Here is a 15,000-nt window from a genome sequence, read left to right as displayed (position 1 = left end):
TGCTGAAGTAATCGGCGACTAGTAAGTAGCGGTGAAAACGATATTGCAAAATATCGAGTGCAACTTTCAACCATGACAAACTAGGCACATCATGTGACAGCAAAGGTTCTTTTGCTGGGATGGTTTGTGTTCCTGACAAACGTCACATGCTTTCACCGCATTTCTCATATCATCTGAGATTCCAGGCCAAAAAACTGTCTCACGTGCCCTTAAAAGAGTTTTCCCCTCTCCCAGGTGACGTGCATGGAGATCCTTCAAATATTCTGCTCTCTGGGAAGTTGGAATGACAAGTCGATGAGTCTTGAATATCAGGCCATCTTCAATTGCGAGCTCTTCACGGTAATTCCAGTAATGCTGCACTACTTCCGGAAGTTTCCTCTTCTGAAGCGGCCAGCCATGGAAAATGTAATGACATAACTGGCTCAGTGCCGGATCTGCAGTGGTGGCAATTCTAGTCCTGTGAAGACGGTTGTCCGTTGCCGGAACGGCGGAGGTAATCTGATACACTGGAATCACATCCATCTGCATTGCGTCCATAGGCTTTTGGCTGAGAGGGTCCACTCGACTGAGGGCGTCTGCAACTGCGTTATCCTTTCCACTAATGAACTCTACCTAAATTTCATATCCAGCCAGTATCAGAAGCAATCTTTGAAGCCTAGGGCAGGCGGTGGCAATACTTTTCTTCCAAATCGCTTCCATAGGTTTGTGATCTGTTTGAACTTGAACTGGCTATACTTACAAAATAGTTATGTATCCTCTCCATAGCGAATACTACTCCTAGTAACTCTCTTTCGGTGTTGGAATAGCGTTCCTCAGCTGGAGTGAGAGTCCTGGAAACGTAGACCACTCGTCTTCCTTGTTGTAGCAATACTGCATCCAAACCTTTCATGGAGGCATCTGTTTGAATGACATGATCAGCCTTCGGGTTAAAAAACGACAGCACAGGGATTCTGGTGAGCTTCTCTTTGATGGCATCGAAGGCGATAAGCGAACAGTTTTCAGAGAGCGAAGCTCGAGGAAAACTGTGAGCTTCGAGGAACAGATAATGTCCAAGGACAAATATCCGAGCATATTTTCGCTTCAGTTAAACGAATATGCTTGGGGAAAAAGTACAACATTTCAGTGAAAGGAAAACATACTTTTTTAATTGTGTGGATAAGAGTGGCGGATACGATTTACAAACAGCTTACAGTCAAAAACGTTAACAGCGTATGAAGTGGATTATTTGGTGTTTTCTGGTACCGCTCTATCGACTAGCAGGTTTATGTCTTCTTGTGTTACGAAAGCAAACCGTTCTGCCATCCTAACATTAATTTTAATGTGAGACTTGAATCCTGAAGTCGGTTTTAAAAATTGGGGAATATCATTGGGGAATATCCTCGGATATTCCCCAGTTTTAGCAGGGGAATATTCGCCCACGTGACGCGTTTAGACCAATCGCGCGCGGGCAAAAATATTTGGTGGATTATAATGCCTGATATTTAGTTTTGAGGCCTCGAACTCAGAACGACGGAGTTTGCTGCAGAAGCTCCTGCCCCTTCACTTTATTGCGAAAACATCCGCACTTTGTTGCATATTAGTCACAGATAAATGCACTCCAATACCGTGTGAGGAATTTTTGGTTTGTTAAAATTTGAAGGAAATATCACGCACAAAGTCGAAACTCCCATCTCATACTTAATTTAGGCAGAAAAGTTCCATAAAATCAGCCGCCGAAGACAAACGAAGAATTCCTCACATGGTATTTGGGGTAGTACAATCCTCTATTAGAACTGAAAATTTGGAAGTGATATCTTAAAACCCGTCGAGTCAGGTGGTCCGAGAAGTTGAAATTTTTGCGTGAAAATAAACCCCTAGAAAATAGAGCTTGAAGATTCCGTGTGCAGTTCACAGCACAGGCAGCCCAAGCTCGTCATACGATTTGTAGCCCTTGTATGGGAAAATTAACTTTGGGATTATAAATGCTAAAATAAGCTGTAAATGTAGAAATAAACTTCACTTACCTCACTTACCTTACCGTACTCTCATTGGACAATTTGAAACACTTGGCCAATGAGAGTGCAGAATGTAATACGATCGCCATCAAGCTATAACAGCCGTTGCCACACATCTAGCTGAACGCATGGGAAGATTATAGAGTGCCGAACATTATTTGGAATTTATCCGCCAAAAAATCGCTGTGTGGTCCCGGAGTGGAGTTGATGTGATAGGAAATTTATCTGACCTTAAGGCTGTGGTGTTTTTATGGCGATTCGGACCGTTGGTTTGTGATGCGAGAGAAATTTGTGGGACGTGCTCGCCGCGAGTCACCAGCCTTTCTTCTCTCTATGAGGGGAAATGACAACTAACGACATCATAAAAAATCGAAAGCCGCAAACCCGTCTAAAACTGACACAAGTTTGCCCTCCGATTGCACAGAAAAGACGAGGACAACTGTACGTAGAGGCAAGTGAAGTTTATTTCTACATTTACAGCTTATTTTAGCATTTATAAGCTCAAAGTTCCCCTACAAAGGCTATAGATCGTACACTGAGCTTGGGCTGCCTGTGTACAAAGTCTGCTGAATAACTCCGCCAATTATGCTGCGCTAATCAGCGTTCGGGCACGTGCTAAGGTAGCAGATCGTGCGTGAAGGCGTTCAATTGACACCTAGTCCTTTCACGCGTGATCAGCTAAACTAACGCCTCATTAAGCCTCATAAGGCCTAAAAACTATGTTTAGGCCTAAGATTAGCCAATTTGAAGGCTTTGGGTTGCTTTAGTATACGTTAAACACTTCACAAACAGATGAGCTTTGGAACTGGGTTTAGGTTTTAGGGTTAGGGTTAGGGTTAGGGTTAGACAAAAGGGTTAAACCTTTGCCTAAAAGGTTAGCGGGGTGCCAGCTGCGGGGTGCCACTCACCTGACTGCATACTTACCCAAACTCAGGAAAGAAAACGTGGAGGGGGGGGGGGGGGAAAGGAGAGGAGAGGACGGGGTAAGAATCCGCAAAGGTTCACATGAGAAGCAGGAAGAGATACGCAGAGATCAGCTGAATGCAATGTTGCATAACGCGAGAAGCTACGACGCCCGTAAAAACCCCTGAAGGCCACCCTGCAGGTCACATTTGCAAATGGCAAAGGCTGGTGGACACGTTTGTTCGACTCTAACTTTACCTAAATGCTATTTATCCACATTATTAAAACAATGACCTGTATTTATGAGTGACCTGTAAGATTGAGCAACAGCTTATGCTGCATCACCCCTTATACTTTGTATAAGGAAATGAATGATATTGACTTGCATTAGCTCGTTCACTTGGAAGAAAGCTGTGCCCACCCTCTTTAATTTTGCCTCCAGTTGTACCTTATGCATAACATTTGTTCCCAGATACTGGTATTACAGGGACTCCTCTGCCAGTGATTAACACATTTTGAAGCAGAGGCATTCTAAATTAATTCAGTCCTTTTTGATGTCATAGGTTGTGTTTATTATACTGCTACAAGTAATTCAGCTACGGGCCTTCTCCAGTGGCCCCCCCTTGAGTACGTGTGAGTACATGACACCACACCATAGCGATACGAAAGGCCAATCTGGACCTTCCCCTTACAACATCACTGTGTCCAACAGTTCTTACAACCCTGGTGATAATCTTACAGTTAGCATTTCTGGATCAAAGAATTTTACGGGATTTATGTTGCAAGTCCAGAGTATCAATGCTTTTGTTCCTTGGCCAGTTGGAGAGTTTATTGAAATTGATAATGGTAGGTAAATAAGCCTCTCATAGGTGATGTGGTTAGTTTTCTCGTTTTATCATGAGCAACATGTTAGAAGGAAACAATGATCAAACTCTTTGGGGTACCAGCATTTAGCACATTATTACACCACTGTCAGACCAATTGCTTGCAAGTTGCCAGGAATGAGTTACTGTTTAGTTTTGAGCACGTGTAAATCTCCAGTCGGTTTACTTAGTTTTCAGGCATTTTTTTTGGAATTTTGCTCCTCGGGTTTTATGAGCTCTGGGTGCATGTTCCCTTTCCACATTTTTCAATTCAATATAAGCTGTATTTATCAGTATTAGACTCATTAATAATTCATGATGGGAAAACAAAGAAATGTTTTATTAATCAATATCTCTATATCTGATACAGATTTCTCTTCATTTACATAAACGTTTCTTTCGTTTTTCCCTGTTAAAATGTCTTGAATCACCATAACATTAGGTGTACATTAACACCTAATTGCTGATGTTTAATAAGTCATATACAATATTGGCATCAGATCTGTATGGAAAAAGAGAATCAGATTATATAAATACATTGTATTGTGCAAAGTACAACAGCCTATTTTGGTCCTTTCCTTTTTTTCTCAGAAACAAAGAATATACATTGTTCCGGAGGTCAACCAAAGGTGATTTGTGCAAAAGTAGTGTTTTAAGCAATACAGTAGAGATCATAATCTTGTAATAGTTATTTAAATGGCCAAGCTTCAAACTGGTTTGGGGGCTTAAATTATTGAGATTTGTGTGGGCTTTTTTCTCTCGCCTTTTTGTCTCTTTTTTCTTGCCTTTATACTTGCCTTGTATGCTCTGCGGTAGGAAAAAAGCAAGTGACACCAATGCTTCCTAAACTACAAAGTCCAGAGTACATCATGTACTTTTTGGGTCCAAAAACCCGTAATTTTGTAAACATATACTATCCATTTATTCTTAAAAGCTGGGCCTTAACATGTAATAAAAAACATAAAAAAGCTACGAAAACCAAAGGAATAGTAATAGTAAAATTCGAAGCTTTGAAGTGTCATCTTTTGTTAAATTTGTCACCTTTTTTCTTTGAGTCTTCGTATTTTTATTTAAGCCTTCACCTTTAGCATCAAAGTGGATCGTTTCGCTGTAATCTTTGTCGATCTTCAGCATACATTAAGTCTTGCTTGTAAACTTTTACTTCCGCATTTACATGTACAGTTGTTAATTGGAAACTACATTTTTGACTAAACACTTCTGTGAGGAACCGAAGAACATGTGAAAGTTTAATTTCGTCGATATTATTTAAACTGATCCCTGTTTAGTGATTATGTTAACGCTAATTTGGTTTTCGGTGCGTGTTCAGTTATTTGCATGTAAATCATTGAGTCTCAGTGATTGAAACTGACATAAAGGTTTGGGAGACATCATACGTTTGTGAGCTTTGTATGAGTTTTTTACTCCCTTAGCTTTGAGACAGTGACCGCGTGTAATTGCTAGGCTGCTTTCTTCAAGTCTGGCATGCAAGAGCAGCGTCCCACCAGATTTTTTGATAGTGTTGTGTTTGAAGGCACGGATAATTAGCTTACTAACAAGCAAAGGATTGATTGATGATTAATTTTAAACTCACGCAAACCCACAAGATATTGCTAAGGATGTGCTAAGCGATTAACCTTTCTTCTTCCAAGTGGGAAAAAGAGGAATTTGGAAATCGCACTTGACAATACTTTCATCCAGGATTCGAACAACAAGGAGTCGAAGTTAAACTGCCACCAACGGCAATGTCGAGTCAGGGTTTTCCTCATGTACATTGGTCACAAGGGTCAAGACTAAAAACAGACAGCATGTGGTTCAAATGTATTCCATTCTAGACTCTGGCTTCCAGAAAGGCAGGTAACTAGATGTACGCACGATTTGGATATCCAACACGAAGTGCAGCGTCTGACACTTGCAGACTGCAGAATGCACACCGCACATTGCAGACTAACCATAAATCACAGTTATTGAAAGCTAACCATTTTAAAATGGGTGCTTAGATTTGATACTGTTTTATCAGCGCTATTTGTAGGCAATCTGCAGTCTCCGGTCTGCAGTCTGCAGTTGTCATACACCTCATGAAATGTCCCTTTGAGTGTTAGCATTTGTTTCCTATTTTGTAGGAATCAGGGAAGTGTAAGTAAGGGTTAGCGTTATTTCTTGGTGAGGATAAAAGCAGCTGTTTATCTTTACTTGAGGACTGGACTTTGGGCGACACTATGTGACACTGAATGTCTGTTTAGGAAAGATCAGATAGTGTTGATGACTGATGATGTACAAGCAATGGTTCATCAGGTGCGAACTCGACCAAGTGACAGTGACGCACTGCAGTTTCTATGGTGGCCAGAGGGTAAACTTGACAGCCAACCGGAGGAGTACCAGATGATAGTCCATCTGTTTGGAGGTGCGCCTTCCTCAAGTCGTGCAAACGTCGCGCTAAAGAAAACGGCAGAAGATAACAACCGATCACAATCCTTCACATGGAATTATCAGCAGCTGTCAAACCAACAAGGCTGGACTGTACTTGCGTCCTGTGCTCCAGGGAAAACAAACCTTTGTTGCCAATTAAGCAGCTACAATACACGATGCCTCGTTACCTTCCTAGTGGAGGTACTTAAATACACAAAGGAATCCAGTGGATGATGGGGTACATGCTGACTCTCTACACCGCTGGGTTTTCTGTCCAAAATTTCAGTTGAGTGAGACGTGGCTACACTGACCTGTTGACATGAACGTCTACATACCCGATGATAAAGTGAAAGTTAAAGTTGAAACAGAAATGGAATCTGCTGAAATTATAGCGAAACTCTCATCTTGATCTCAACAATGTGGTAGCCTGGACACTCCGATACAAGACAGACTGAAAGCATCTGGTGAAGAGTCGAGGAATTGGATAATCAGCGTATCACGGTCCCATCAGCGTAGCAGAGCTGAGCATTGCAGAGGGTGAAATACTAAAGTACATTCAGAATCAACCCTTCAAGTACAAGATTAATAAATAAAGAGTGAAAAGAGGCAGTCACACATGAGGAGTCAGAAAGACTTGAACAAATCTAGAAGCATTTACAGGCTTGATCCAGCTCTTATCCAATGACCTCTACTTGTCGGAGGTCACCAAAAACATTGTGCCCCACAACACCAATGTCAAGCACCTGATTATGCTACCCAAAGATCATTATGTGTTCTAGCTGATCATCTGTTATTTCCACCACATTTCTGGACATTCAAGTAAAGAGTACAGCCAGTATCTTATCCATTAGAGGTAGTTAACAATAAATGGAAGATCGACTGTACAAAGAATTCTGGCTGCACAAGTGCTTTACCTTCCGAAAACATCATGCTCCAACAACAGAATACAACAGGTCTACCTGGAAATCGGGTAAAGGCCTCCAAACCGCCCATCTCCTTTGCGGTTGTTGACTGCTTCGGACCCTTCGAAGCATGTCGTGAAAGATCCAAAGTTAAAAGGTGTAGCGTTATTTTCACCTGTCACTGGATACTAAAGCCTTTATTAACTAAAGGACTCCAAAGATTGTTTTGTGAGAAAAAGCCTGCTCGATGAAACTCGTTTGTGAAGTGAAGTTATTAGTGTCTCCCCTAGAGGCTTTTCAGGACTAATTTGCAATGCTTTTTGTGGGGAACGTTTTGGCCAGACTGCATCTTACGCAGTTTACAAAAATGGACATTGGACAATGGAGGTAACTTTGAATGGACGAGAAAGAACTTTATGATGCAATCAATAGCTTGAATCAGTGCCAGATTCACGAATAACTTCTCCACCAGACATCAAATGGACCTTCAAATTTTCCACTGGTTCTCATCACAGTGGAGTATGTATTGAGTGTGTATGTAATTACTGAATGACGAGGCCTTAACACCATGATCTGTGAAAATGGAAGGCCGATCACAATGCAAACTCTCTGATGTTCCATGTGACCTAAGACCTCTGATTCCCAATCACATGCTATTGTTCCGAGCCAGACCCGCCACCCCATTTGGAATCTTATCTAAGCCAATTGTCTTGTCTCAAAGTTTCATAAAAGCCTGCTCTTTAGAATCCGTGGACAGCGGGTATGTCCCCTAGACTTGTATGTAATAAACACCAGCCAAACTCTAGAGTGAAAAAAGGTACTGGCTTGGGGAAAAAACCTCCCTTCTTCTGCTGGTTGCTATAAAAGTGTCTTATCTTTTTTTCTTTTTGTTATCAGAATACTGTTGGTCACAACAATCCTGAAAAAGTCAAATGGACTTCTCGTCAGTTTACTTGGAAAGCCCCTCGGATGAGTGCTGGCGACATACACTTTGTGTAAGATAAAGTATAAAATTCTGTTTTTTTCTTCCAGTACCTTGTTTGTAGGTATTTGATTCCAAAAGCCAACAGAACTTTGTCCCAAACATTGAAGTTGTCTTTTTTGAATATACTCTGAAATTCCAATATCATATTCAATTTGTAAAAGTTGAGTGAGTTTCAATTGCGGGTGAGAAAGATGTTGAAGATCAACAGATTGATGAGTAAAACCCATACAGCATTAGAAATGCACAGTATCTTTGTTTTTCTTTTTATGTGACATCCAATTGCCGATCCTTTGTTTTCTTTGATACGCTGATCTAAGGAAAGAATTAAACCAGAGACAACCGCAAAGATTTTAGGATCTTTAAGAAGCGCCAAAGTAAGCTTGACTTTCTTATCTTTGACGGTGAATTATTGCAAAAAAATAATGCATAGAAAGGATCTTTTTGGTCCTTTAGATTTTGCTCACCCAAAGAGGTGTCAGAAGAATATATTTTTTAAAATCCTGGGCAGGCCTTCTGCTTCATGATTTTTTGCAGTGTGAATGTACTTGAAGGAGCGCAGAGGCAGATCCAAGACAACTAGTCATTTTGCCCAATAAGAAATGAATTACAGTAGTTGGAATGAAAACTTTTTCAAACATTTGATTATGATTGAAGTGTTATTTTTAAATAGTGTTCTTGATGTCAGTCAATTGCTTAAGCTCCGTGTTACGTGTACCTTTATTTGAATTGCTAATTGTGGCAACATATGCATGAGAAAATGAAAGACTTCCCTTTTACCTTTGGGTGTGTTTATGTGACTCCTGACTAGTACAGCTTATTTTCATGTGACCATGTAACTCATTGTTAATTATTTCAAGGGTAAAAGTGAACTTTACACGCCTCCCGCACCCTGCTAAAAAAAATACTAAAATAGCATTATTTTTCAGTGCTACAATCGTAGAGAACTATTTCAAGTTTTGGGTTCGAGTAACATCGGCAGTTATTACCGGACCTCCCACTGAAAACATCACGAGAGGTACTCCCAGTGAAAGCTTCCAGGTATGTTGGCCATTATTGAAAGGTAATCAATTAAAAGTTAGGCACAACTCTTTGTTTTTGTGTTCATGTTATGAGTTCTTGCCCTTCTTTTTCTTAATCATACATCTCTTTGTCAGTCTCCTCCATGATAGTGACGGAAGCTGTCTTCCTTTTCTAGTAAAGTCTTCTACATCTGCATGCACATGAATCCACTACTTATTCTTGGTACAATCATCAACCAGGTTACCCTTTTAGATCCCACTTTGTCTTTAACGTGAAAGTTTATTTATTGAGGTGTCTGATATTTTTGGCCAGCATTTCCAGTCAGATAGCACTGACAACCCTTTCCCTCATCATTCTTCTCTGACCAGGCCTAAAGTACAGGATATTGCACATACCATTTAGTTTACTCATCATCTCTTATAATTACTGAAATTCTTTCCATATAGTTATTCGTCAAAACATTCATTGTTTGTTGCTTATCGTACTGCCAAGGAATGTACTAATGGATCTCTTTAGCTTGTAGGTTTTGTTTTCCCATTTCAGACAACGTGATGTTCCCAAGGGAATTTTCTTTTTGTTTTTACATACGTTATGCATACATATGCACGTGAAAGAAACTGATCCCTGGAGTAACATCACGTGGTCTGAAATGGGAAAACAAAACGTACAGGCTAAAGAGATCCATGGGCCTTTTTCGATATTTTAAAATTCAGCTTGATAGCGAGTCAGTGACGACAACGACGAAGGAAAGTGGATGATATGTAAATATTTTTCACATTAATTCCCACGTGTTTCTATTGTCTTTGTCCTCACTGCCTCACTTTCAAGCTGAATATTTAATATATCGAAAATGGCCTATTAAGGCGAATTATCCTCGGGGAAAACATCAGACAAGTGGTGGCAAAACGAATTTCCAGCTAACAAGGCTTAAAATTTCGTGGCCGACTGTCACTGTCATCTTGCACCGCACATCAAACAAGAACGTTCGGTACAGACAAAATCGAATAGGATTAATCTCATCTTTCAGCGTGTACTGCTTTAAACAAAACGTTTTGTACAAGTAAACCAGACGCGTGACTCATACGCCATGAACACAGTCAAACTTCGCTTCGATGATCTCGAGCCGGAGCAAAAATAAGTTATCATAATTAAGAACACCACAAAAAAAAAAAAAAAAAAACGCGGGAAAAGACACGACATCACGGCCCCACAAACGGGCTGTATTTACGCAGTTCATTTGTTCAACTTAATTTAAGTGTCTTTAACTCAACAAAGTATGTTCCACATACTACTTGATATTCTCTCATTGGTTTACGTGCCATCATTAGTTTCTTCCAAGAGGTCTATCTTTGTAATGGGGCGGTGAAACACTCCAACAACTGTCTTGATCCCAGCGGAACGCACGCATCCATGTTGTCCTGTGAACCCTTCCACTACACGGCCAAGTGGCCATCTGTTGCGGACAAGGTTATCCTCTGCAATAAGTAACATGTCGCCAGGCTGCACCTTTCTTCTTGACTTGACCCATTTTGGTCTTCTTTGAAGATCCGGCAGATACTCTCGTACCCAGCATTTCCACTAGTGATCCACAAGGAACTGGACCTTTCTCCATCGCCTCCGGGAAAACGTATCCTCGCTCACAAGTACTCCAGGCGGAAGTTGCGTAACGCTCTGCAACACGAAATGATTCGGTGTCAAGGCTGTGAAATATGCAGGACCATCTGAAACTGCAGTTATGGGGCGGTTATTGACAATCGAATCGACTTCGGCAAGCAATGTTCTCAGCTCTAAATCATTAAGAATCCCATCTCCAACAACGCTCTTCAAGGGCTTCTTTGTAGTTTGCACCAGGCGTTCCCATACTCCGGACATATGAGGAGAAGCAGGTGGTTGTAAGACCCACGTGATACCCTTCTGCTACAGCTGTCGTTCAAACCTTTCTTCAGTCCACTGCGCAATGGACTCCTCCAAGTCCAATAAAGTTAGTTCCTCGATTCGACCAAATCTCTTTAGACGGTCCTCTCCTACTAATAAACTGTCGAAGAATCATAATAAAATCATGTGCCCCTAGCGATGGTGTCACGTCAAGGTAAACAGCACGAGTTGTAAGGCACGTAAATAAACATCCCCATTTTTTTGCGGTTCCGCGGCCCCACTTAACTGTTAGTGGCCCGAAAAGGTCAACACCTGTGAATGTAAACGGAGGATGATACGCTTCCAACCTCGCCCTGGGCAACGGTCCCATGACCTGTTCCTCTCGTTTGGCATTCAGTCTTCGGCATTTTATACAATCCCTAATTGTTCGTTTCACTAGACTTCTTTCAGCAATGATCCAAAACATTCTTCTCAGCTCAGACAACGTTTGCTCCCTTCCACTATGAGCAGCAGTCTCGTGATGTGGCGAACAAGCAATTGACTGACATGATGGCCCTTTGGCAAAATCATCGCGTGTTTGTGCCACTGCTTCCTGCAAACGGCCGCCAACTCGCAAGGTTCCATTTAGTAACACTGGTCTCAGGTTTCCTAGCTGGCTTGATTTCTTGACTTCTTTATCTTTTTTTTTCTTTTAATTTTATTTAAATTTTAAAACACCTACATTTACAATAATAAACGCTACATAGACTACTTATAACTTACGATACTGACATTAACAAGAGATAATATGTTTACTGACATATTGTTTACAAACAATGATTACAATGCTTGCAATATTCTTGTTGCCTAATTAGCTTACACGAAGACTAGTTAATACAATACAATAATAAGGCTTTGAATAACAATAAGCAACCAACACAATAAAGAAAGAGGAATTTACTAAAGGCACACGGACTCCTGGACGTACGACGGCTCTGTAGATAATTTACTCTTTAGTAGAATTTTAAACGCTAGGAAGCTAAGAGGTTCATTTTCCTTGGAAGCGGTGTAGATATAGAAACGTGCCACTATCAGGCAAAAATTAAGAGTGCGAAAAGAGAGTTTTTCAGGGTGATGTACATACATTTTATCAGTAACCGTTAGAGTCACCCTGGGCGCAATTTCGGTACATTAAAATTCAGTCCAAAACAAAAGGCATCATCTCGAGGCTCTGGGGAATAAACTCATACAGTAGCCCTTATTCACGATAGCCGCCAAGTTGGTTTTCAAATTGTCATGCAAATTAGCCATGTGTTATCCTGGGGGACAAACATTGGAATAAAGGCAAATTGCGGAAAATCGTTTCGTGTAAATATTGAATTAACATCACTAAAAGTACATTTTAGAATTTAGAATTAAATACCTTTTATAGTAATTTTATATCTTTTGATTGCCTTCGACATTTTGACTTTCTACTTTGTTATCTGCTAATTTTTCAGTAAAAAAAAAAATAGAAGTAACTTGTGTAGGCATTTTATTTTACTACTTAGGTGATAAACATTCAATGAACATGAAACAAATCATCTGTGTGGCCAAGATGTTCGTTATAACCTCTCGAACTTGTGTTGTTTGCCCCCTCAGATTTGCATGATAATAGCAAATCCAACATGGCGGCTATCGTGAATAAGGTCTATTCCTTACAATTTATTCCCCAGAGCCTCGAGATGATGTCTTTTGTTCAGGACTGAATTTTTATATATCGAAACTGGTCTATTCCACCAAGAGGCAAAGGAGTTCCAAAACGTATCGACGTACTGACATTCTACCAATAAATGCACTAGGGCCTGTTTACAGCCACAAGCTTGGCACTTACCATTTTCGACAATTTTAGCCCTGAGGAGTTTGTCGCGTGTGTAAATGATGTTGTGGTTTATTTTGAACTGAAACATGGACAGCTTTATATTTTTAGAGACTTTAAAAGGGAGGCTGTATAACGCCGAGATCTGATCAGTGAAGCCAGCCCTTGTAAGGCGTGCTTCTGATGTAGGCTTTTGAAAGATTTTTGAAATGTAGAAAGAACGCGCATACTGACATATCCAATTTCCTAGATCACTTGAGGAATGGAGAAAACTCATCTCACAATTGTCAACACCACTGATTATATTAAGGTTTCCCTCCAACTTGCTTGGATCGCATTACATTAGTCAAGATAGTGCAGGAAATTTGTTTTAATCGTGTACTTCCTCGTAAACTCTGAAAAAGACACGAATTTCCCTTCTTTATTTAATATATCTGACAAGTTCCTTACACCAGCGTTACACCATTCTTTCTAAAAAACAGATTTTCCGCCAATTGTAATAAGGCGATTGTTCCACAAAAACTCGTCTTTTATATAGGCACCTAATACCTCTTTGTGGTAAAAACGGAAGATCAGGTAAAGGTTTCAGAGAGAAGTTGCATTTACATAACAAGGAACCCCCAACCGCCTATAAGGCTTAATGGTATTGTCTTCCAGGACTGTCTCAGGTGTTAAAAACTGTTTCACCCAGCTTTCTTTCAGAGATTTGTTCCTAATTTCGAAGTCAGGCATATTGAGTCCCCCGTGTTTAATTTTACCGATCATTGTCAACCGTTTGACTTTTGGTGCTTTATGATTCCATATGAAGTTTGATAATAACTTGTTCACCTGATCGACAAAAAGAACGGAAGAGACAAAAATCATTTTAGAAGAAGCTAGCCTTTCGAAAATATTTATTTTCCCATAAAGTGGTAGGTCCCTTGAGGACCAGATGTCAAGACACTTTTCTAGACAGAGTACTTTCTTTTCAAAATTATCTTTTATCGAATTTGCCAGATCATGGGAGCAACAAATGCCCAGACACACACACTTTAATGGCCAGTTTACACCAAAAAGATTCGCAGGTTGCGGTCTGTTTTCCCAGCCACATTGCCTCCGTTTTGGATTTGTTGAGTTCCAATCCCGAGCTATTTTTGAAAAGTTGTACTTTCTGAAACAGCTTTTGGATTGAGTTAAAGCCATTTACGAAACATGATGTGTCGTCTGCCTATTGGGATACCTTATACTCCCTTCCTTTAATATTTATTCATTCAATCGACTGATCATTTCCTACATGGAATTTACTAAAATTTGCTAAGACAGCAATTACAAAAAGAATACCGGAGAGCGGACAACCCTGTCTTAAGCCCCGTTTACACGAGCAATTTCTATGTGACAACTTTTATGTGACAATTTTTATTTGCTCGTGTAGATGAGGGAAATTGGCCAATTTTTATGTGACAAATACATTTGCTGAAAAGCTGGCGTGTTAGCTTTTATGTGACAAAAAAAAATTGTCATACACGGAAAATTGCTCGTGTAGACGACTCGTCACATAAAATGTGGCAAATATTGGTGGTCCCCAAGCTTCCACTGAGAACGCGATCAAAATGGCGGCCTCCACGTCGACCAGCGCTGCTTCCAGTAGAGGAATTTATTGGCCAGATCGAGTAGTGACTTTGTTGCTAGAGGCCGTCAGAGAAAAGGAGAGTCTCTGGAACACCAAAAGCGAGGCATACAAGAACCGAAACGTAAAAAAAGCACAGTACGAGGAAGTACTGCAGGTGATAAAAGAAGAATTGCCAGACGTTGATCTGGCAAGCCTCAAAGGTATGCCTACCACTGTTGTTATCGTTAAAATAAAGCAACAATGTATGACATATATTGCTAAACTGAAATAATCTTACCTGCAATTTGTAGGCTTTTGTGCAAAACCATTTGAATTAAAAAAAATCAAAATTTGCATTTACATTCTTTTATCTGGCTTTAATTCCTTAGGTAAAATACAGAGTTTACGAACATTTTACTGTGAAGAGGTGAGAAAAATAAAGAAGAGCCAGGGTACAGGTAGTGGGGCAAGCGATGTTTATGTATCAAAGTGGAAGTTTTTCGATGAGTGCAGCTTCCTAGATGAGGTAATATACAGCAACCGGCAGGTATTTACTAATGTTAGAGGTGAAGATTCATCACCAGGACCTGGAGGTGAGGAAGAGCAGCTGGCAAATTATGATAATGC

At 40.4% G+C, this 15,000-nt stretch overlaps 1 protein-coding gene across 3 annotated transcripts in view; it reads left to right on the top strand.

The window, feature by feature from the left end:
• The window catches only part of LOC138024830 (ferric-chelate reductase 1-like), a 106,050-nt gene that overhangs the window by 21,452 nt on the left and 69,598 nt on the right, over positions 1 to 15,000 (top strand). For all 3 annotated transcript variants that reach the window (XM_068872006.1, XM_068872007.1, XM_068872008.1), the window contains exons 2-5: positions 3,461 to 3,743; positions 4,352 to 4,389; positions 7,966 to 8,063; positions 8,980 to 9,091. In XM_068872006.1, the coding sequence (XP_068728107.1) occupies positions 3,461 to 3,743; positions 4,352 to 4,389; positions 7,966 to 8,063; positions 8,980 to 9,091 (531 nt within the window). The remainder of the gene's footprint in view (positions 1 to 3,460; positions 3,744 to 4,351; positions 4,390 to 7,965; positions 8,064 to 8,979; positions 9,092 to 15,000) is intronic.

Source organism: Montipora capricornis, chromosome 11 (genome assembly GCF_036669925.1).
Source record: "Montipora capricornis isolate CH-2021 chromosome 11, ASM3666992v2, whole genome shotgun sequence".
Classification (NCBI taxonomy): domain Eukaryota; kingdom Metazoa; phylum Cnidaria; class Anthozoa; order Scleractinia; family Acroporidae; genus Montipora; species Montipora capricornis.
This window is presented reverse-complemented; position numbering and strand designations above follow the sequence as displayed.